The following is a 25,174-nucleotide window of genomic DNA, read 5'->3' as shown; positions in this document are numbered from 1 at the left end:
CCTTTTTTTCGTTTAATTTCACCAGTTTGCTCTTTTATTCCACTTGATATCATCATCATCCTAATAATAATGATGTTTTGTATTACAAAATGATAATAATTCTATGGGAATAGCTCCACTTTACACAATGAAGTGAAAGAAAAACTTGTTGCAAAGGAATCTTTTCAAAGGACTCTCGCCTCTCCATGGAGCTTTCTAGAAACACCTTCTGTTGCCAAGAAGCTCACATTTCAATCCAAACAGCTCCTCCTTTTCCCCGGCAGGCCTTTTTCTTAGAACAATAGAGGTGATTATAAGATCACCGGGTTTCACATACTAAAGCACACGTCTTTTGATGAATCAAAGACTCAGCTGGTGTGTTTCCTTAACTGACAAGACTTGGTGATGACAAATCATCTACATACTGTCGAGAGTGCACCTTGTTTATTTACAAGGCAGGAAAATTCCACTGAGGAGTCAATAGGGTCACTTTTTAAGGCGCTAATGAGTGAGTCATGGCTGCATGTTGTGCTTTGAGCCGATGTTTGGGTACAAAGTAGACTAATCACATGACAATGACGCGGTAAGCCCTGGTAATTGTTTCATCACTGGCTTAATCTGTCATCTAAAGCAAATGGTCATTGACACAAGGACAGCAAGGAACTACACCCGGGTCTTCCTTTACCTTGTTTCACAGCTTAACGATAGAGGTGGAACAAATGGGATCCTTTGAACGATTCCTTTAGGTTAACTACTCATTTGTATACTCTAGCCTTTAAATAGACTCCCTTTTTAGACCAGTTGATCTGCCGTTTCTTTTCTTTTTTTCTATGTCCCACTCTCCCTTGTGGAGGGGGTCCAGTCCGATCCGGTGGCCATGTACTGCTTGCCTGTGTATCGGCTGGGGACATCTCTGCGCTGCTGATCCGCCTACGCTTGGGATGGTTTTCTGCTGGCTCCGCTGTGAACGGGACTCTCGCTGCTGTGTTGGATCCGCTTTGGACTGGACTCTCGCGACTGTGTTGGATCCATTATGGATTGAACTTTCACAGTATCATGTTAGACCCGCTCGACATCCATTGCTTTCCTCCTCTCCAAGGTTCTCATAGTCATCATTGTCACCGACGTCCCACTGGGTCATTATTGTCACCGATGTCCCACTGGGTGTGAGTTTTCCTTGCCCTTATGTGGGTCTACCGAGGATGTCGTAGTGGTCTGTGCAGTCCTTTGAGACACTAGTGATTTAGGGCTATATAAGTAAACATTGATTGATTGATTGATTGAACTGTGAGGAACGAATCCCAGTTGTCAGCCGTTCTTCTGAAAGATGTTTTTTTTAATTTTTTTTTTTTTTTATTGCACATGCAATTTTAGCATCAGCAGTTGGCCACTCTGCACACGCGTGCCACCCGGCTGGCAACTGGACTAGAAAACCAGTCAGAATTAAAAGACATTTAGCAACATATGGATGTTTTTATTATTATTATGTAAAATAAAATACAATAAAATATACAGGTGCTGGTCATATTATTAGATAGAATATCATGAAAAAGTTGATTTATTTCATTAATTCCATTTAGAAAGTCAAACTTGTAAAATGTATACATTCATTCCAAACAGACTGATACATTTCAAGTGTTTTTTGCCAAAAGGGAGATGATTATAGCTGACAACCCTAAATTCAACATCTCAGAAAATTAGAATATGGTGAAAAGGTCAGATATTGAAGACACCTGGTGCCACACTCTAATTAGCTAACTAACTCAAAACACCTGGAAAAGACTTTAAATGGTCTCTCGTTTTGATTCTGTATGACACACAATCACGGGGAAGACTGCTGACTTGACAACTGTCCAAAAGATGACCATTGATACTTTAAAGAAGGAGGGCAAGACACAGATGGTCATTGCCAAAGAAGTTGGATGTTCCCAGAGCTCTGTGTCCAAGCACATTAATAGAGAGGCGGAGGGAAGACAAAGATGTGGTAGAAAAAAGTGTACAAGCAAGAGAGATAACCGCGCCCTGGAGAGGATTGTCAAACAAAACCGATTCAAAAATGTGGGGGAGATCCACAAAAAGTGGACTGCACCTGGAGTCAGTGCTTCAAGAACCACCGCGCACCGACGTATGCAAGATATGGGCTTCAGCTGTCGTATTCCTTGTGTAAAGCCACTCTTGAATAAGAGACAACGTCAAAAGCGTCTCGCCTGGCCTCAAGACAAAAAGGACTGGACTGCTGCTGAGTGGTCCAAAGTTATGTTTTCAGATGAAAGTAAATCTTGTATCTCCTTTGGAAATCAAGGTCCCAGAGTCTGGAGGAAGACAGGAGAGGCACATAATCCATGTTGCCTGAAGTCCAGTGTCAAATTTCCACAATCGGTAATGGTCTGAGGTGCCATGTCATCTGCTGGTGTTGGTCCACTGTGTTTCCTGAGGTCTAGGGTCAATGCAGCAGTCTACCAGGAAGTTTAAAGGTGGTGCTACAAGGTGGCACAGGTGATACATGTGTTGTGGTTCCAGGTGGTGCTACAAGGTGTCACAGGTAATAAATGTGTTGATGTATATATATATATATATATATACATATATATATATACAAATATATATATATATAAATATATACACATATATATATATATACATACACACACACACACACATATATATATATATATATATATATATATATATATATATATATATATATATATATATATATATATATATATATATATATATATATAATGTATAAAAGCAGTTAAACAAATAACCATAGCAACGTGCCAGTCTTTTGAACGACTCCTTGAGAGGACCGGCTCCTTCAAAACGCCGTTAAAGCGCATGTGTAAAAGATAGCGCATTAATATAACGTTAAAGCATGAGTTTGTGTGTGTGTGTGTGTGTGTGCATTCTGCTCTCCTTTAGCTTGACATCTAGTGCAGCCGGTAAAGTGCTTTTTCCAGTCCGTTAAGGACAACCTGGTTCCAGCAGTGACGTCAGGACTGTAGCCGTTTACAGCCAATACGGATGTGACGTCACCATTTGAGTGCGTAGTGCTTTAACGGGGAGTGTACTTGGTTATGTACACCGAGGCGTGCCGATTACTATTACGTAAACACCCCATACCCTATCACGTTTACACTAATCGAATGAGATTTTGCTGCAGGGTGTATTTTAAAATGATTATTTAGGGTGAATACATGCCATCGATGACTCACTGATTAGGCGGTTGGGGTAGGTGAGTAAAAGGTGTAGGGTCGTAGGGCGGTGTACGCCGGTGTGGTAAGCGAGCGCTTCTCATGTCTCGCTTGCCTCCCATCGTGGGGTTTTTCCAAGGTGGGCGGGGCTTGTAGAGAGGCGTTGCCGCATAGTGTCTGCCTGGCATATTAATATATCTTTATATGTGCTGCAGCACACTTACATCACGCACTTCCCTCTCGCAGCTGACGTTACATTCCACACCAGAAGAAGACGAAAAGATGGCTAACTACATCCATGTACCCGAGGAGGCGCCGGCCGTGCCCAAGATGGAGGTGACGGTGGACGAGAGCGACTACAGGAGCGGCGCCCTCAGCCTGATGAAGGAGCTGAGACCCAACTGGAAGCCCTCCGAGGTCAAATTGAAGGTAAGGTTTTATTCCTCCGACTTGTCTTGGTAAAAATGACATTTTACTTCCAATTTACTGCTGCCTAAATGCGCATTCACGCTCGCTCCCGAGAGGTCGAAACGTCGCGGGCTTGTTTCCTTTAAAAACATCAAATGACTCGGAATCTACTGCTTTATTTGTGCAAATTATGTATTTTTTTTATATTTTTATTATTTTAGACAAGGGGGCGGGGCGCTAATGTGCAGACAGTTTAATCACAACTGCGTCACTGCAATTCAAGACCAAACCAAACATCGCGAGATTTGGATGAAACTTGGAGTATTAGAGGCCTACTGAAAGATTTTCTTATTTAAACGGGGATAGCAGGTCCATTCTATGTGTCATACTTGATCATTTCGCGATATTGCCATATTTTCGCCGAAAGGAGTTAGTAGAGAACATCGACGATAAAGTTGGCAACTTTTGGTCGCTAATAAAAAAAGCCTTGCCTGTACCGGGAGTAGCAGACGATGTGCGCGTGATGTCACGGGTTGTGGAGCTCCTCACATCCTCACATTGTTTATAATCATAGCCAGCAGCAGCTAGAGCTATTCGGTCCGAGAAAGCGACAATTTCCCCATTAATTTGAGCGAAGATGAAAGATTCGTGGATGAGGAAATTTAGATTGAAGAACTAGGGAAAAAAAAAGGCGATTGCAGTGAAGAGCGATTCAGATGTTATTAGACACATTTACTTGGACAATTCTTCAAAACCCCTTATCCGCCTATTGTGTTGATAGTGTTTTTGTGAGATTAAATAGTACCTGAAAGTCGGAGGGGTGTAGCCACGGGTATGTTGACGCCTGTGTCTCTGAGGGAAGTCACGGCAGCTGCAGCAGGACAGAAGTTACGCTGATGTCTCCGGTAAGAGGCGACTTATAACCACCATTTCTCACCGAAAACTGCGACCAAACATCGCAAGATTTGGATGAAACTTGGAGTATTAGAGGCCTGCTGAAATGAGATTTCCTTATTCAAACGGGGATAGTAGGTCCATTCTATGTGTCATACTTGATCATCTCGCGATATTGCCATATTTTCGCCGAAAGGAGTTAGTAGAGAACATCGACGATGAAGTTGGCAACTTTTGGTCGCTAATAAAAAAAAAGCCTTGCCTGTACCGGAAGTAGCAGACGATGTGCGCGTGATGTCACAAGTTGTGGAGCTCCTCACATCCTCACATTGTTTATAATCATAGCCAGCAGCAGCTAGAGCTATTCGGTCCGAGAAAGCGACAATTTCCCCATTAATTTGAACGAAGATGAAAGATTCGTGGATGAGGAAATTTAGAGTGAAGAACTAGAAAAAAAAAAGGCGATTGCAGTGGGAGCGATTCAGATGTTATTAGACACATTTACTTGGATACTTCTTCAAAATCCCTTATCTGCCTGTTGTGTTGCTAGTGTTTTAGTGAGATTAAATAGTACTTGAAAGTCGGAGGGGTGTAGCCACGGGTGTGTTGACGCCAGTGTCTCTGAGGGAAGTCACGGCAGCTGCAGCAGGACGGAAGCTACGCTGATGTCTCCGGTAATAGGCGACTTATTACCACAATTTCTCACCGAAAACTGCGACCAAACATCGCGAGATTTGGATGAAACTTGGAGTATTAGAGGCCTACTGAAAGGAGATTTTTTTATTCAAACGGGGATAGCAGGTCCATTCTATGTGTCATACTTGATCATTTCGCGAAATTGCCATATTTTTGCTGAAAGGATTTAGTAGAGAACATCGACGATAAAGTTCGCAACTTTTCGCCACTAATAAAAAAAGCCTTGCCTGTACCGGAAGTAACAGACAATGTGCGCGTGACATCACGGGTTGTGGAGCTCCTCACATCCTCACATTGTTTATAATCATAGCCAGCAGCAGCTAGAGCTATTCGGACCGAGAAAGCGACAATCTCCCCATTAATTTGAGCGAAGGTGAAAGATTCGTGAAGGAGGAAATTTAGAGTGAAGGACTAGGAAAAAAAAAAGGCGATTGCAGTGGGAGCGATTCAGATGTTATTAGACACATTTACTAGGACAATTCTTCAAAACCCCTTATCTGCCTATTGTGTTGCTAGTGTTTTAGTGAGATTAAATAGTACCTGAAAGTCGGAGGGGTGTAGCCACGGGTGTGTTGACGCCAGTGTTTCTAGGGAAGTCACGGCAGCTGCAGCAGGACAGAAGTTACGCTGATGTCTCCGGTAAGAGGCGACTTATAACCACCATTTCTCACCGAAAACTGCGAACAAACATCGCAAGATTTGGATGAAACTTGGAGTATTAGAGGCCTATTGAAAGGAGATTTTTTTATTTAAATGGGGATAGCAGGTCCATTCTATGTGTCATACTTTTTGCTGAAAGGATTTAGTAGAGAACATCGACGATAAAGTTCGCAACATTTCGCCGCTAATAAAAAAGCCTTGCCTGTACAGAAAGTAGCAGATGATGTGCGGGTTGTGGTTGTGGAGCTCTTCACATCTGAACATTGTTTACACTCATGGCCACCAGCAGCGAGAGCGATTCGGACCGAGAAAGTGAAGATTTCCCCATTAATTTGAGCGAGGATGAAAGATTCGTGGATGAGGAAATTTAGAGTGAAGGACTAGGAAAAAAAAGGCGATTGCAGTGGGAGTGATTCAGATGTTATTAGACAAATTTATTAGGATAATTCTGGAAAATCCCTTATCTGCTTATTGTGTTACTAGTGTTTTAGTGAGATTATATGGTCATACCTGTACAACCTGAAGGTCGGCCCCGCACCTTTCTTCAGCATCAGTCGACGGGTGGTGGTGATGCCCATCTCTGCCCTTCGAAAAGGAACCCTTTTCGAAACACGACCTTTTGAAATGTTCGCTGCATAATACACTGTACTTTGTGTGTGTGGTCCAATCCTACCGTGTTCGCTTGAGCGCTCCGTTCCATAGTAAAGCTTCACCGTCATCTTTCGGGAATGTAAACAATGAAACACTGGCTGTGTTTGTGTTGCTAAAAGCGGCCGCAATACACCGCTTCCCACCTACAGCTTTCTTCTTTGACGTCTCCATTATTCATTGAACAAATTGCAAAAAATTCAGCAACACAGACGTCCATAATACTGAAGAATTATGCGATGAAAAGAGACAACTTATAGCTGTGAACGGTGCTGGAACAAAATGTCCTCTACAATGCGTGACGTCACGCGCACGCGTCATACCGAAACGTTTTAGCATGATACTTCCGCGCCAAATTGAAAATTGCAATTTAGTAAACTAAAAAGGCCGTATTGGCATGTGTTGCAATGTTAATATTTCATCATTGATATATAAACTATCAGACTGCGTGGTCGGTAGTAGTGGCTTTCAGTAGGCCTTTAAGACAATACAAAAATACAAAAAAATATATAAATACGTTAATGGGTGCAACAAAAAGCACCTCCTTTAACACACCAGACATTTTGTACTTTTTTTTTTTTTTTTTAAATAATATTTTCAGACATAGCACAGAATGAGACAGTGTGAAGTGAATTATATTTATATAGCGCTTTTCTCAAGTGACTCAAAGCACTTTACATAGTGAAACCCAATATCTAAGTTACATTTAAACCAGTGTGGGTGGCACTGGAAGCAGATGGGTAAAGTGTCTTGCCCCAGGACACAACAGCAGTGACTAGGATGGCGGAAGCGGGAATCGAACCTGCAACCCTCAAGTTGCTGGCACGGCCGCTGTACTAACCGAGTTATACCGGTTGAGATGTCAATTTGTTGAAGTCTCTTCAACCTCTTGACTTTGGAAGAAACAAATATTTACACATTTGAACACACTGAATTTACAAGCACACTCATTTTGTTCATACATTTTTACTCAATGAAATTGTCAGCATAATTCAATGTAAAATAAAAAATTAGTTGCAGAAAATTCACAAGCGGTAGTAAATAGATGGATGGACATGCTAAAAATTCAGTGTCCAAAAAAAGCTTTGGTAATAACGGCACAAATGAACCTCCACTAGAAATTGCCCCCAAATAAGACTGCTTAGTTGTTAACATTTGAAACATATTATTTTCTCTTTTAATGTCTGTCAAAAATCTACAAGAATAACAATTGTTGAATGAAAGCTTTCTTTGGACACTGAATTTACGCTGCTTAAATTTTAGCTGGTGAATTTTTTGAAAGAACTTTTATTTTTTTCAAATTATGCTGACAATTTCATTGAAAACTGAATTTTTTTAAATTTAATGTCATCAAATTTGTGAGCAAAATCAGTTTGTTAAAATCCAATATTTTTAAATTCACGGTGTAAAGCATGGGTGTCAAACTTTGGCCCGCCGTGTAATTTCACTTGGCCCTTGAGGCAATATCAAATTAACATTCGAGCTGGCCCGCCGCTGTAACACCGCATTCACCGCTAACACTCTTACTTGCCAACACTCTCGATTTCCCCGGGAGACTCCCGAAGTTCAGTGCCCAATATTTGGGGTGGGCTTTAAAGTCACTGCCTTTGGCGTTCTCTACAACCTGTCTCCACGTCCGCTTTTCTTCTATACAAACAGGGGTGTCAAACTCAAATACAGAGTGGGCCAAAATTTAAAACCGAACAAAGCCGCGGGCCAAGGTTGAACAAATTAACCTTTTAATAGGGACCCAAACAAGTTTTGCAATTAATATTGAACAAGCAAGGCTTAATTAGGGCAGCATGGTGAAACAGGGGTTGGTGCATCTGCCTCACAATACGAAGGTCCTGACTAATCTTGGGTTCAATCCCGGGCTCGGGATCTTTCTGTGTGGAGTTTGCATGTCCTCCCCATGACTGCGTGGGTTCCCTCCGGGTACTCGGGCTTCCTCCCATGGAACAGGCAGAGCTTATATAACAAAATAGTGCAAAATCAACTTTCAAAAAACAAACGAAAAAACATTAGTGGTATATTAAATAAAAGGTAATTAAAAAAATGAATGCCTCTTTTCTATTTGCAGCCTTCTGAGGTAGATATCAACATTAACTTTTTCCGCAGGCTAATAAATTCGAAAATAAAATAGAAATTAGGTGGGCGGGGTTTGGTGGTAGCGGGGGGTGTATATTGTAGCATTCCGGAAGAGTTAGTGCTGCAAGGGTTCCTGGGAATTTTTTCTGTTGTGTTTATGTTGTGTTACGGTGCTGGTGTTCTCCCGAAATGTGTTTTGTCATTCTTGTTTGGTGTGGGTTCACAGTGTGGCGCATATTTGTAAAAATGTTAAAGTTGTTTATACGGCCACCCTCAGTGTGACCTGTATGGCTGTTAACCAAGTATGGGTGTGTGAAAGCCGCATATATTATGTGACTTGGCCAGCACACTGTTTATGTGGAGGAAAAGAGGACGTGACGGCATGTTGTAGAGGACAGTGCCTTTTAAGGCACGATCCCAATATTGTTGCATGGGTGGAAATCAGGAGAATGATTGCCCAGGGAGATTTTCGGGAAAGGCACTAAATTTTGTGAGTCTCCCGGGAAAATCGGTAGGGTTGGCAAGTATGAGTATTAGCGGTGAATGTGGTGTTACCGACGGGCCAGCTCTAATGTTAATTTGATATTGCCTTAAGGGCCAAATGAAATTAAACGGCGGGCCAAATTTGGCCCGCAGGCCAGAGTTTGACACCCATGCTCTATACAAACTGCGTGCCGGCCCAGTCACATAATATATGCGGCTTATACACACACACACACACACACACACACACACACACACACACACACACAAGTGAATGCAAGGCATACTTGGTCAACAGCCATACATGTCCCACTGAGGGTGGCCGTAAAAGTAACTTTAACACTGTTACAAATATGCGCCACACTGTGAACCCACACCAAACAAGAATGACACATTTCGGGAGAACATCCGCACCGTAACGTAACAGAACAAATACCCAGAACGCCTTGCAGCACTAACTCTTCCGGGACGCTACAATATACACCCTCCGCTATCACCAAACCCCGTCCACCTCAACCCTACCGCCGAAAAGAGGCCTTCAATTTTTATTTAAATTTTATTTGATATGCCATTGATATTTTTTAATTATTATTATTATTTGAACCTCGATTTTGCATGTCACTATAAAGTTATATAAGCCTTGTTTGGTCAATATTCAATGCAAAACTTGTTTGGGTCCCTATTAAAAGGTTTATTTGTTCAACCTCGGCCCGCGGCTTTGTCCGGTTTTAAATTTTGGCCCATTCAGTATTTGAGTTTGACACCCCTTGTGTAAAGAATCAATGTAGTGAAAAAATAGTTCCAAAACTGAAGCTTCTCATTTTTCTGATTCTGAAACCGGATCCACTGTTTGAGTCTTAATTTACTGGAAGTGAGTTTTGACGAAACAAAAACTTCTGCGCTGAAATTTTCTTTTTTTACCCTGACTTTTCGCACACCGAATTTTAAGACACTAACTTTAACAAACATATTTTTTTAAACATTCTGCCAGCAAATTTGTATTGAATGAATGAATGAATGAAATAAGTTTATTTCGGTCATATAATCAATCAAATCAATGAACCATTTTGTGTGATCAGATTTATAGTACATTGTATATGTATACAATAATGCACATTTACACACGAAAGAAAAGAAAAAGAATGACCAAAAAAGGAATATTTGCCTATATTTGCCTATCTTATACCTTCACAGAAGATTAGATTCCCTGGAACATCAACGTTAAAAAAAAAAAAAAATCAAAAATCAATGGGATGAAAGTAATTGTTACTATATTTTATAATTTTCAATTATTTCACCTTTCAATGTTTTCTTAAACATTGTTATTCTAAAACTAACTGTGGAGTGGGCGTGGCCTGCGGGCCTGCAGCAACAGGTGCGTAGACGGCCCACCTGGGCCTTGTTATCTAATCACCTGTCGCACTGTTATAAGCAGCAGCTCGAAAGAGCCACATCTGGCTCTAGAGCCATAGGTTCCCTACCCCGGATTTAACTCCTAAAACTGTAATACATTTGTATTTTATATTTGTTCTCGCTTCACCTATTTCAAAAATCGATATCCCCGTAAATTATAGTTTTTTCCTCTTAAATGAAATAGCCTGAGAATACAAGCTGGAAGGCTGTTCTTCTTTACTCGAAACATCATTTCCATTGTTTTTAAAAACACAATGTCTGCAAATTTTAACACATTTGAACTCATAAATAACGGATCGGTACGTTCATAGTAGCAGGCTTTGTGTATTATTCTAATGACCCTTTTTTGAAGGGTCTATGTTTGTTTTATAAACATTTCCCCAAATTTCAACACAATACGTTTAAACAAGGAAAAATAAAAGAATAATACAACATATGCAGGCATGTCTTATTCAGCATGTGTCTTACTTTATAAAGAATAGCAATAGATTTGGATATTTTTCCTTTTTATATATTCAATATGCGGTTTCCAACACAGTTTATGATCAATTATTATTCCCAAGAATTTAGTTTCATATACTCTATCAATTTCCACTTGATTTAATTTTGATTTTGCTTCACAATTTGTCCTTGCACCACTAAACACCATCAATTTAGTTTTCTTATCATTTAATGATAACTTATTAATATCAAACCATTTTTTTTTAGCTGAATTAACTCAACCTCTGTTATCCTCAACACTTCCTTCAAGTCTTCTCCTGAACAATATACATTTGTATCATCTGCGAATGGAATTGTCAGCAACTTTTGATGTTAAAAAAAAAAAAGGGTGCTCACAAAATTCTGTTACATATATTCAGTGTAAAAAAAATGTTTTTAAATAAGACAACAATTAACATCCAATTCTGAGCACATTTCTCTTTATTTGGTACTTGAAGTGAGGGTAGGCATGTGTGCGCTTCTAGAAAGACTGGAAAGTATTGCATAACAGAGGTTTGAAGAGTGTCATCTATTGACATTGCCTTTTGTAACATGATCTGTGCAGTGAAGTGAATTATATTTATATAGCGCTTTTCTCTAGTGACTCAAAGCGCTTTACATCGTGAAACCCAATATCTAAGTTACATTTAAACCGGTGTGGGTGGCACTGGGAGCAGGTGGGTAAAGTGTCTTGCCCAAGGACACAACGGCAGTGACTAGGACGGCGGAGGCGGGAATCGAACCTGCAACCCTCACGTTGCTGGCACGGCCGCTCTACCAACCGAGCTAAGTCATCCCTATTTGCAAAATTCAACACATTTCATTCAAAATCATTTAAATCAAGGGGACATTTAATTTTGTTTTATATGTTTATATGTAATCCAACCACAACTTAGATTACTTGGAAGAAAAAAGGAACTATCTGGCAACAGATCCAGGCATATTTAAGAGGTAGAAGTCAAAAACTCTTACAAAATAAAAATAAAAAGTTGCTAAATATATCTCAGTCAAGGTTTGTTTTTTACCTTACTCTACACCAGGGGTCGGGAACCTTTTTGGCTGCGAGAGCCAAGAAGCCAAATATTTTAAAATGTATTTCCATTAGAGCCATAAAATATTTTTTTTAACACTGAACACAACTAAACGTGTGCATTTTTTTAAGTAAGACCAACATTTCCAGAGTATAATAAGTCTCTTATTCTTTGGAATAACATTGTTATTCTGAAGCTAACTGTGGAGGGGGCCTGGCCTGCGGGCCTTCAGCAAAGCGGGATGTTGCCAGGACCGGCCTCGAAATCAACGACAGGTGCGTAGACGGCCCACCTGGGCTTTTTTATCTAATCACCTGTCGCTCTGTTATAAGCAGCAGCCAGGAGGAGAGACAGGGTCGGGGCTGGAGCCAGAGTGCGAGTGAGGACGAAAGAGAAAAAGACAATTGCTGTAAAGCAGGGGTGCCCACACTTTTTCTGCAGGCGAGCTACTTTTCAATTGACCAACTCGAGGGGATCTACCTCATTTATATATATCATTTATATTTATTTATTTATGAAAGAGACATTTTTGTAAACAAGTTAAATGTGTTTAATGATAATACAAGCATGTGTAACACATATAGATGTCTTTCTTTCATAAAGATAAGAATATAAGTTGGTCTATTACCTGATTCTGATGACTTGCATTGATTGGAATCAGACAGTAATGATGATAACGCCCACATTTTCAAATGGAGGAGAAAAAAAGTTGTCCTTTCTGTACAATACCACATGAAAGTGGTTGGTTTTTGGCATCTAATTCATCCAGCTTCCATACACTTTACAAGAAAAACATTGGCGGCAAATTCCGTAGCTTGCTTGATTGACATTCACGGCACCGGAGGGTCTTGTGAGATGACGCTGGCTGCTGTCAGTTCATTATTATGAAAAAATGACAGAGAGGAAGGCAAGAAACACTTTTTATTTCAACAGACTTTCGCGCCGTCCCTTCCGTTGCCTGCGCTAACAAAATAAGAGTCTCGGAAAGCTGGCATGCACAAGCGATGTGCACGCCAGCTTTCTGAGGGATCGCTTGTGCACGCCAGTTTTCCGAGACTCTGTATTTAGTTAGCGCAGGCAGCATGAAGCAGGGCTTTTATTGTGAAGATAGGAAATGTGCAGTCGGCCTTTAGAGTTTTGACGGAAGGTACGGCGCGAGAGTCTGTTGAAATAAAAAGTGTTTCTCGCCTTCCTCTCGGTCATATTTTCATAATAATGATCTTGTAGCAGCCAGCGTCATCTCACAAGACCCTCCGGTACCGTGAATGTCATTTAAGTGACGTCTTGGTGAAGATTGATGATCACTCATTTTTAGGTCTATTTTTTTAAAAAGCCTGGCTGGAGATCGACTGACACACCCCCCCCGCGATCGACTGGTAGCTCGCGATCGACGTAATGGGCACCCCTGCTGTAAAGTAACTGAGAGAAAAATAGAATAAAACAATATTGGAACCCTAAAACAGGCTCTTGGTGGTCTGAAGAACCCCCAGGAGGGCAAGCCCCACACTAACCAATAATAAATAAATTACTTCTTACCTTTCACACAACTTCTTGAACATAAAATGCATGAGAATGTTTTATATTGTGAACGTTGTTTTTAACACTGTGATTACAAGTGGAATTATTCATTACTTATCCTGTTAGGCAATGTCAGTTCAGATTTATCGGAGAGCCAGATGCAGTCATCAAAAGAGCCATATCTGGCTTTAGAGCCATAGGTTCCCTACACCTGCTCTACACCTTCCCTTCCTCCTCTAAAAATTACTTTTTTTATGAAGCAAGCACCAGATATGATATGGAAAAAGTAAACTTCAATTTCAACACATCAGGAATGTGAGTGTGAATGTTGTCTGTCTCTGTGTTGGCCCTGCGATGAGGTGGCGACTTGTCCAGGGTGTACCCCGCCTTCCGCCCGATTGTAGCTGATATAGGCGCCAGCGCCCCCCGCGACCCCGAAAGGGAATAAGCGGTAGAAAATGGATGGATGGACAGTGACAATGACAGAGGTTTTGCTTTTTTCGGTGAAAAAAAAACAACAAAATGACAAGTGAGTGAATGTTTAGGGGCTGCAAACAGGATCTTGAATTCCACTGAAGTGAACTTTACTGTGAAATGATGTGCTTTGGAAGCAGTAATACCATCCATCCATTTTTCCACCGCCTGTCCCGTCTGGGGTGGCGGGGGGCCGCCGAAGCCCATCTCAGCTGCACTCGGGCGGAAGGCGTTGCACACCCCGGACAAGTCGGCACCTCATGACAGGGCCAACACAGACAGACAGACAACATTCACACACTAGGGCCAATTCGGTGTTGCCAATCAACCTATCCCCCAGGTGCATGTTTTTGGCGGTGGGAGGAATTCGAAGTACGCGGAGGGAACCCACACAGTCACGGGGAGAACATGCAAACTCCACACAAAAAGATCCCGAGCCCGGGATTGAACCAAGGAAAACTCAGGACCTTCGTATTGTGAGGCACATGCACTCACACCTGTTACACCGTGCTGGCCTGCAGTAATACCATCACCTATTAAAAATGATGGTATAGGACAGGGGTAGGGAACCTATGGCTCGGGAGCCAGATGTGGCTCTTTTGATGACTGCATCTGGCTCTCGGATAAATCTGAGCTGACATTGCTTAACATGATAAGTAATGGATGATTCCGCTTGTAATCACAGTGTTAAAAATAACGTTCAAAATATAAAACATTCTCATGCTTTTTTATGTTCAAGAAGTTGCGTTAATGGTAAAAAGAATACTGAGTTGCATCCCAAGAACACCATACCTACTGTGAAGCATGGGGGTGGAAACATCATGCTTTGGGGCTGTTTTTCTGCTAAGGAGACAGGACGATTGATCCGTGTTAAGGAAATAATGAATTGTGCAAGTTCTCCCACTTAAAATGATGACAGAGGTCTGTCATTTTCATCATAGGTACACTTCAACTGTGAGAGACAGAATGTGGAAAAAAAAAATCCAGGAATTTTAAATAATTTATTTGTAAATTATGGTGGAAAATAAGTATTTGGTCAACCATTCAAAGCTCTCACTGATGGAAGGAGGTTTTGGCTGAAAATCTCACGATACATGGCCCCATTCATTCTTTCCTTAAAGGGGAACATTATCACAATTTCAAAAGGGTTAAAAACAATAAAAATCAGTTCCCAGTGGCATGTTGTATTTTTTGAAGTTTTTTTCAAAATTTTACCGGTCTCCGAATATTCCTTAAATAAGCTTTAAAGTGCTTGATTTTCGCTATTTGCGATGCCACTATCCATTTCCCTGTGACGTCATACAGTGCTGCCGATGTAAACAAACAATGGCGAATAGCACAGCAAGATATAGCGACATTAGCTCGGATTCAGACTCGGATTTCAGCGGCTTGCTCTCCCGGGGGTTCTTCAGACCACCAAGCGCTGACATGAGAGCCTGTTTCAGGGTTACAATATTGTTGTATTTTTCAAAAAGTCTCTCAGTTGCTTTCCAGCAATTGTACTTTTCTCTTTCGTTCTCGCTCTGGCTCCAGCTCCAACCCTGTCTCTCCTCCTGGCTGCTACTTATAACAGAGCGACAGGTGATTAGATAACAAGGCCCAGATGGGCCATCTACGCACCTGTCGCTGATTTCGAGGCTGGTCCTGGCAACACCCTGCTTCGCTGCAGGCCCACAGGCCACGCCTCTTCCACAATTAGCTTCAGAATAACAATGTTATTACAAAGAATAAGAGACCTATTGTACTCTAGAAATGTTGGTCTTACTTAAAAATGCACACGTTTAAATGTGTACAGTGTTAAAAAAATATATATATTATATGGCTCCTACGGAAATACATTTTAAAATATTCGGCTTCTTGGCTCTTTCGGCCAAAAAGGTTCCCAACCCCTGGTATAGGAACATAGGCTGAATACTATATCAATGGTATCCAACACACTACAAGCAGTGCCTTTTAACTGTCTAGCAAGGACCAAACCATTCGTTGCAAAGTGCCTTAAAAAAAAAAAAAAAAAGAGTATGACAAATAATTCACAAAAAATCATCTGTGCAGAAAATAAATAATAGTTTTCCTGTAGAGGTTTGCATCCCTTCCCCTCTTTTTTTTTTTTTTTTTTTTTACCTGCCTGGTGGAAAGCAAAGCAGTTTTTGAGTGGAAGCAAGCGTTGACATTCTCAGACAATGAGCCCTGCTGTGGGGGTTTGGGGGGTGTGGTCCAATCAGGATGGGAGTCGGTCACGCGCTCTCACCCTCCTTTTCCCATCTTCATCAATGACGGCAACAATAAAAAAAAAGGGAACCTCAGCAAATGCCAATCATTGGTGGCAGATGAAAAATCAAATTCCTGTCATTCTCAGTCTATGCCTCACACGGGGGAACAATTAGAGCCGGTATGTGGACGCCCTCCCCTCCCCTCCCGCCTCACAGAAAGGCTCCAAAACACAGATGGTTTAGCTTGAATGAAGGCCTTGTTTTGTGAAGTTATGTAACCGAGAGATAACGGAAGGTTCCACGACTCCAGTTCTTCACAGACGGCATCACGAACAAGCTGCTGGGATGCTACGTGGGCACGGCCCTGCAGGATGTGGTCCTGGTCCGTATCTATGGCAACAAAACGGAACTGTTGATCGACCGGGAAAACGAGGTCAAGAGTTTTCGCGTGCTGCACGCGCACCGCTGCGCCCCCCGCCTCTACTGCACTTTCAGCAACGGCCTCTGCTACGAGTTCCTGCAGGGGACGGCCTTGGAGCCCCAGCACATTCGCAGCCAGCCCATCTTCAGGTACTCACACACATATACACACACACACACATTGACCCGGTTCTTGCCATGCCATTCCTTTACATGTCATGTGTCTGCTGTGCCAGGCTCATTGCCAGGCAGCTGGCCAAGTACCACGCCATCCACGCTCACAACGGCTGGGTGCCCCAGTCCGACTTGTGGCTCAAGATGGGCAAGTACTTCTCCCTCATCCCCAAGCACTTCACCGACCCCGAGCAGAACGCAAGGTATCAGTACTGCTATTTTCTTTCCACACCTGACTGATACATTACGGCCATACACAGTGGGGCAAAAAAGTATTTAGTCAGCCACCGATTGTGCAAGTTCTCCCACTTAAAATGGTGACAAAAGTCTGTAATTTTCATCATAGGTACACTTCAACTGTGAGAGACAGAATGTGGAAAAAAAAAATCCAGGAATTTTAAAGAATTTATTTGTAAATGATGGTGGAAAATAAGTATTTGGTCAACCATTCAAAGCTCTCACTGATGGAAGGAGGTTTTGGTTCAAAATCTCACGATTCTTTCCTTAACACGGATCAATCGTCCTGTCCTCTTAGCAGAAAAACAGCATCAAAGCATGATGTTTCCACCCCCATGCTTCACAGTAGATATGGTGTTCTTGGGATGCAACTCAGTATTCTTCTTCCTCCAAACACGACGAGTTGAGTTTATGCCAAAATGGATACATGGATGATACAGCAGAGGATTGGGAGAATGTCATGTGGTCAGATGAAACCAAAATAGAACTTTTTGGTATAAACTCAACTCGTCGTGTTTGGAGGAAGAAGAATACTGAGTTGCGTCCCAAGAACACCACACCTACTGTGAAGCATGGGGGTGGAAACATCATGCTTTGGGGCTGTTTTTCTGCTAAGGAGACAGGACGATTGATCTGTGTTAAGGAAAGAATGAATTGTGCAAGTTCTCCCACTTAAAATGATGACAGAGGTCTGTCATTTTCATCATAGGTACACTTCAACTGTGAGAGACAGAATGTGGAAAAAAAAAATCCAGGAATTTTAAAGAATTTATTTGTAAATTATGGTGGAAAATAAGTATTTGGTCAACCATTCAAAGCTCTCACTGATAGGAGATTTTGGCTGAAAATCTCACGATACATGGCCCCATTCATTCTTTCCTTAAAGGGGAACATTATCACAATTTCAAAAGGGTTAAAAACAATAAAAATCAGTTCCCAGTGGCATGTTGTATTTTTTGAAGTTTTTTTCAAAATTTTACCGGTCTCCGAATATCCCTAGAGTAAGCTTTAAAGTTCTTGATTTTCGCTATTTGCGATGCCACTATCCATTTCCCTGTGACGTCAAACAGCAAGATATAGCGACATTAGCTCGGATTCAAACTCGGATTTCAGCGACTTAAGCGATTCAACAGATTACGCATGTATTGAAACAGATGGTTGGAGTATGAAAGTATTGAAGAAGAAACTGAAGCTATTGAGCAAATAGCTATTGACGCTATTCATAGCCATAGCATGGCCGAAAAGCTGCGTTACCATCGCCGGTAAAATGTGCGGACCAAACGATCAGGACTTTCGCATCTCGTGACACTGGAGCAACTTAAATCCGTCAATTGGTAAGTGTTTGTTTCGCATTAAATGTGGGTGGAAAGAAACTTAATATAGTTGCAAATGCATCTGCAGGTTATCCATACATCTCTGTGCCATGTCTGCTTTAGCACCACCGGTAAATAGCATGTTAGCATCGATTAGCGTAGCATGTTAGCATCGATTAGCTGGCAGTCAACATGAACACAACTCACCTTTGATTTCGTTGACTATCGTTGCAAATGCATCTGCAGGTTATCCATACATCTCTGTGCCATGTCTGCCTTAGCATCGCCGGTCAAATGTGGAGACACTCCAGCACATTCAATGGGGGTCTGGCGGCAGACATTTTCGCATCTTCGGGCCAGTGGTGCAACTTTAATCCCTCCCTGTTAGAGTTGTTACACCCTCCGACAACACACCGTCGAGGCATGATGTCTCCAAGGTTCCACAAAATAGTCGAAAAAACGGAAAATAACAGAGCTGAGACCCAATGTTTACAATGGGTTGAAAATGAAAATGGCGGCTGTGTTACCTCGGCGACGTCACATTCTGATGTCATCCTCTCCAGAGCGATAAACAGAAAGGCGTTTAATTCGCCAAAATTCACCCATTTAGAGTTCGAAAATCGGTTAAAAAAATATATGGTCTTTTTTCTGCACCATCAAGGTATATATTGACGCTTGCATAGGTCTGGTGATAATGTTCCCCTTTAACACGGATCAATCCTCCTGTCCCCTTAGCAGAAAAACAGCCCCAAAGCATGATGTTTCCACCCCCATGCTTCACAGTAGGTATGGTGTTCTTGGGATGCAACTCAGTATTCTTCTTCCTCCAAACACGACCAGTTGAGTTTATGCCCAATTGGATGCATGGATGACACACCAGAGGATTGGGGCGGTATAGCTCGGTTGGTAGAGCGGCCGTGCCAGCAATTTGAGGGTTGCAGGTTCGATCCCCGCTTCCACCATCCTAGTCAATGCTGTTGTGTCCTTATAATAATAATAATAATAATAATAATAATGGATTAGATTTATATCGCGCTTTTCTATTGTTAGATACTCAAAGCGCTCACAGAGAAGTGGGAACCCATCATTCATTCACACCTGGTGGTGGTAAGCTACATCTGTAGCCACAGCTGCCCTGGGGTAGACTGACGGAAGCGTGGCTGCCAATTTGCGCCTACGGCCCCTCCGACCATCACCAATCATTCATTCATCATTCATTCACCAGTGTGAGCGGCACCGGGGGCAAAGGTGAAGTGTCCTGCCCAAGGACACAACGGCAGCGATTTGGATGTCATTAGGTGGGAAGCGAACCTGCAACCCTCAGGTTTCTGGCACGGCCGCCCTACCCACTACGCCATGCCGTCCTTGGGCAAGACATTTTACCCACCTGCTCCCAGTGTCACCCACACTGGTTTAAATGTAACTTAGATATTGGGTTTCACTATGTAAAGCGCTTTGAGTCACTTGAGGAAAAAGCGCTATATAAATATAATTTCACTTCACTTCATGTGGTCAGATGAAACCAAAATAGAACTTTTTGGTATAAACTCAACTCGTCGTGTTTGGAGGAAGAGGAATACTGAGTTGCATCCCAAGAACACCATACCTACTGTGAAGCATGGGGGTGGAAACATCATGCTTTGGGGCTGCTTTTCTGCTAAGGGGACAGGACGATTGATCCGTGTTAAGGAAAGAATGAATGGGGCCATGTATCGTGAGATTTTGAGCCAAAACCTCCTTCCATCAGTGAGAGCTTTGAATGGTTGACCAAATACTTATTTTCCACCATCATTTAGAAATAAATTCTTTAAAATTCCTACAATGTGAATTCCTGGATTTTTTTTTAAATTTTTTCACATTCTGTCTCTCACAGTTGAAGTGTACCTATTAGAGATGCGCGGATAGGCAATTCTATCATCCGCATCCGCATCACCAGAGTCGTCATCCACCCGAACCAACATTTTCACAGGACCGTGCCCGCTGAAATACATCACAGGTTGTCCACCTTTACCACTCACAGAACAATTTAAACCTGTTTCACAGAATAATAATGACAATTGGAGCCACTAACGTTCCCGCGACTATCCAATAGCGTTCATCCTGATTACGAGAATATGGACATGCTGTGAACCCATTGACTTAAACACCTTCAACATGTACGAACTGATTGTTGGTCCGGCAACATGTTGTGTGCAGCTTCCGCAATTACACGTACAAGATTGAAAGGCATACTGGGTGACACAGAGTACACTGATGGTTGTGATATAAACAACTTTAACACTTACTACTATGCGCCACGCTGTGAAGCCACACCCGACAAGATTGACAAACACATTTCGGGAGAACATCCTCACAGTAACACAACGTAAACGCAACACAACAAATACCCATAATCCTTTGTATCCGTGAAACTCACTGAATATACTTTACACCCCGCGCCCCAACCCCGACCTTGCAAAGTTTGCAGACAGTATTACTCTGATTCGTATCGGACTTAAACAATCCAAAATACTGCCAAACCGGTGACGTGACGTTTCCTTTTTTATTTACAATTTCCTCTCGTGCTGCCGCACTCATATTCCCGTTTCGTTGATTTACGTGGACCCCAATTTAAACAAGTTGAAAAACTTATTGGGGTGTTACCATTTAGTGGTCAATTGTACGGAATATGTACTGAACTGTGCAATCTACTAATAAAAGTATCAATCAATCGTTGTTTTTTTTTTTCCCCTGGTAGCATTTCCCAGAATGCCTTGCGGTTCAGGCTCGGCCGTGATAGGTCGAGAGGCTACAGCCCTTCCTTTGCCTACACCCCCCAGAATGCCGTGCGGTTCCGGCTCTGCGTTTCTTACTATTATTTTCTAACAGAACTCAGTGAAATTATCGAACGTTCTATCGACCCCATTTTCTATTGATATTGATCACATGTCTATCGCGATATATATCGTTATTGTTTTATCGCCCAACCCTAGTTCAACCGCCACCCCCCCGAATCTAATTAAAATCAATTTTTTCATCATGTCAACCGCCCGACCCCCGGTTTATCCGCAGGTGAGACCGCAAACCGCGCATCCCTAGTACCTATGATGAAAATTACAGACCTCTGTCGTCATTTTAGGTGGGAGAACTTGCACAATCGGTGTCTGACTAAATACTTTTTTGCCCCACTTTATTTACTATGTTTTTATGGAGACATTTGCCTTACAATACTAACGACCCCTGTTGAAGAAGCAATGAAGTACGTAAGTGGAGGCTCCCCCGTAGGGCGTGGAATGATATCCGGCCATACTCGCGTGTCAAGCCAAGCGCTGAGATCTGTGCGTGGTGTCTTGCAGGTTGAAGACGGAGGTGCCCAGCCCACGCTGCCTCCGTGAAGAGCTGCTGTGGCTTCAGCAGAGCTTGTCGGTGCTGGGCTCCCCCGTGGTCCTGTGCCACAACGACCTGCTGTGCAAAAACATCATCTATAACCAGCAGGCAGGTGAGGGTCCTCCGCGCGCACACCTGCATTCTTGTTTGAGGCTTGACTTTGTGTTGTGAAGCATCATGCGCTCAGGTAGGAATGACGTGCACTCCCCCCCTCCCTCTCCTCCTCACACATCCCCACTCATTGCTGCTGTTTTGTACTTGGCTGTAGATCCACACACCAAACCGGCTGGGATACATTGTTTCCAAAGCGTCATGTACACCTTTATGGGTGTTTATCCATATTTGTTATCACACACTTTTTTGCTAAGGACATGTACTGGCAATGGCAGGGAGCTCCGGGGTATACTGTGGGCGGGGCCCTTCTCACAGCTCCTTGTGTCTAGCCTCTCTCCCATAGGACCGTCAGCCTGCGCCGCCTTGCCCTGGGGAGGCAATGGAGAGCCACACACTTCACCTGTGGTGGGGCCCATGTGTGTAGCTCGGCCTTATCACCATCAATCATGGCAGCCGTGGGGCCCTCCAATGCTACTCGGCCACAACTCGCCCTTCTCTTAATGCTAGGCTTTGTGTTAATAGCATGTCAGGTGGTTTACATTAAAAGCCACATCTTACCCAGCTCTGCACATCCATACAAACACAGACATCATTTGGCAAGAATGAAAACCTCCATGGTTTTGTCCCTCAAACAAGGGTTCATTGCTTCTGCAAAAACAAGCATTAAACGCTAGAGATCGACCCATTGTGGGCGCCGATATTTGGCTTTTTGACCTATCGTGTTTTCCAGATTTTAGAGCGCACCGGCACAGTATATAGGCCACACCCCCTACATTTTAGAATAAATAAAAAAAATCCCGCCATTAGCCGCACCGGACTACAAGACACAGATACAGTGGGGCAAAAAAGTATTTAGTCAGCCACCGATTGTGCAAATTCTCCCACTTAAAATGATGACAGATGTCTGTAATTTTCATCATAGGTAAAATTCAACTGTGAGAGACAGAATGTGAAAAAAAAAATCCAGGAATTTTAAAGAATTTATTTGTAAATTATGGTGGAAAATAAGTATTTGGTCAACCATTCAAAGCTCTCACTGATGGAAGTAGGTTTTGGCTCAAAATCTCACGATACATGGCCCCATTAATTCTTTCCTTAACACGGATCAATCGTCCTGTCCCCTTAGCAGAAAAACAGCCCCAAAGCATGATGTTTCCACCCCCATGCTTCACAGTAGGTGTGGTGTTCTTGGGATGCAACTCAGTATTCTTCTTCCTCCAAACACGACGAGTTGAGTTTAATTCAAGAATTTTAAAAGAAATTCAAAAGTCTTTTAAATATTTAAATTTGATTCTAGAGATTTTTTAGATTTGCCGGAATATTTTTTTTGAATTTTAATCATAATAAGTTCGTCGAAAAAACAGAAATTAAAATGAAGAATTAAATTAAAATGTATTTATTATACTTTACAAAAAGAAATAATTACTTGAACATTGATTTAAATTGTAAGGAAAGATGAGGAAGGAATTTAAAAGGTAAAAAGGTCTATGTGTTTAAAAATCCTAAAATCATTTTTAAGGTTGTATTTTTTCTCTAAAATTGTCTTTCTGGAAGTTATAATAAGCAAAGTAAAAAAAAATAAATGAATTTATTTAAACAAGTGAAGACCAAGTCTTTAAAAAATTTTCAAATTCTATTTGAGTTTTGTCTCTCTTAGTATTAAAAATGTCCAGCAAAGCGAGACCAGCTTGCTAGTAAATAAATACAATTTCAAAAATAGAGGCAGCTCACTGGTAAGTGCTGCTATTTGAGCTATTTTTAGAACAGGCCAGCCGGCTACTCATCTGGTCCTTACGGCCGACCTGGTGCCCGCGGGCACCGCGTTGGTGACCCCTGATGTAAGTAAAGAATTGTCATACTTTCTGTAGCATCCAGGAAGAAATGTGAAATGAAGTGAAGTGAATTATATTTGTATAGCGCTTTTCTCTAGTGACTCAAAGCGCTTTACATAGTGAAACCCAATATCTAAGTTACATTTAAACCAGCGTGGGTGGCACTGGGAGCAGGTGGGTAAAGTGCCTTGCCCAAGGACACAACGGCAGTGACTAGAATGGCGGAAGCGGGAATCGAACCTGCAACCCTCCAGTTGCTGGCACGGCCACTCTACCAACCGAGCTACGCCGCCCCAAATGTCAGCCATCTTAAAACATGTCTCATCTCTAATCTCAGAATAGTTTTCTATCAATGTTTGCAATATTTCAGAGTTTTTCCACGGGAAAACCTTACAATGTATTCAATCCACAAACTGATACAAAACTGTAACACCGTATTTTTCGGAGTATAAGCCGCACCTGCCGAAAATGCATAATAAAGAAGGAAAAAAACATGTATAAGTCGCACTGGAGTATAAGTCGCATTTTTTGGGGAAATGTATTCGATGAAACCCAACACCAAGAATAGACATTTGAAAGGCAATTTAAAACAAGTAAAGAATAGTGAACAACAGGCTGAATAAGTGTACGTTATATGAGTCATAAATAACCAACTGAGAAGGTGCCTGGTATGTTAACGTAAATATTATGTTAAATAACTATAACATATAGAACATGCTATACATTTACCAAACAATCTGTCACTCCTAATCAATAAATTCCATGAAATCTTATGTGTTTAGTCTCTTACGTGAATGAGCTAAATAATATTATTTGATATTTTACGGTAATGTGTTAGTAATTTCACACATAAGTCGCTCCAGAGCAGGGGTGTCAAACTCAAATACAGAGTGGGCCAAAATTTTAAACGGAACAAATTTGGTTGAACAAATTAACCTTTTAATAGGGACCCAAACAAGTTTTGCATTAAATATTGAACAAGCAAGGCTTATATAACTTTAGTGACATGCAAAATCCAGTTTCAAATAATAATAATTAAAAAAATATCAATGGCATATCAAATAAAATGTTAATTAAATGTTATGCCTTTATTTCTATTCGCAATCTTCTGAGGTAAATGTCAAATTTTTTCCACAGGCTAATATTACATTTGAAAATAAAATAACAATAATGAATGAACCAAACATTCAAGCTTTGAAGTAGCAAGAGAAAATGCATGAATAAAACGTTAATTATTGGTCAGTTTTGCTAGGAGTTTCCCGGAAGAGTTAGTGCTGCTAGGGGTTCTGGCTATTTGTTCTGTTGTGTTACGGTGCGGATGTTCACCCGAAATGTGTTTTGTCATTCTTGTTTGGTGTGGGTTCACAGTGTGGCGCATATTTGTAACAGTGCTAAAGTTGTTTATACGGCCGCCCTCAGTGTGACCTGTAATACTGTATATCAATGGCATATCAAATAAAATTTAAATAAAAATGTTATGCCTTTTTTTCTATTCGCAATGTTCTGAGGTAAATGTCAAATTTTTTCCACAGGCTAATA

At 41.7% G+C, this 25,174-nt stretch overlaps 1 protein-coding gene across 1 annotated transcript in view; it reads left to right on the top strand.

Annotated features, from left to right (window-relative positions):
• The first annotated feature begins 3,322 nt into the window (after positions 1-3,322).
• The window catches only part of etnk1 (ethanolamine kinase 1), a 41,804-nt gene continuing 19,952 nt past the window's right edge, over positions 3,323-25,174 (top strand). Inside the window, exons 1-4 of the mRNA XM_061914099.1 lie at positions 3,323-3,605; positions 16,490-16,749; positions 16,836-16,976; positions 21,659-21,801. Coding sequence (XP_061770083.1) covers positions 3,381-3,605; positions 16,490-16,749; positions 16,836-16,976; positions 21,659-21,801 — 769 coding nt within the window. The 5' untranslated portion in view covers positions 3,323-3,380. The remainder of the gene's footprint in view (positions 3,606-16,489; positions 16,750-16,835; positions 16,977-21,658; positions 21,802-25,174) is intronic.

Source organism: Nerophis ophidion, linkage group LG10 (genome assembly GCF_033978795.1).
Source record: "Nerophis ophidion isolate RoL-2023_Sa linkage group LG10, RoL_Noph_v1.0, whole genome shotgun sequence".
Lineage (NCBI taxonomy): Eukaryota > Metazoa > Chordata > Actinopteri > Syngnathiformes > Syngnathidae > Nerophis > Nerophis ophidion.
Note: the sequence above shows the minus strand (reverse complement) of the source record. Positions and strands in the feature narration are given on the sequence as shown.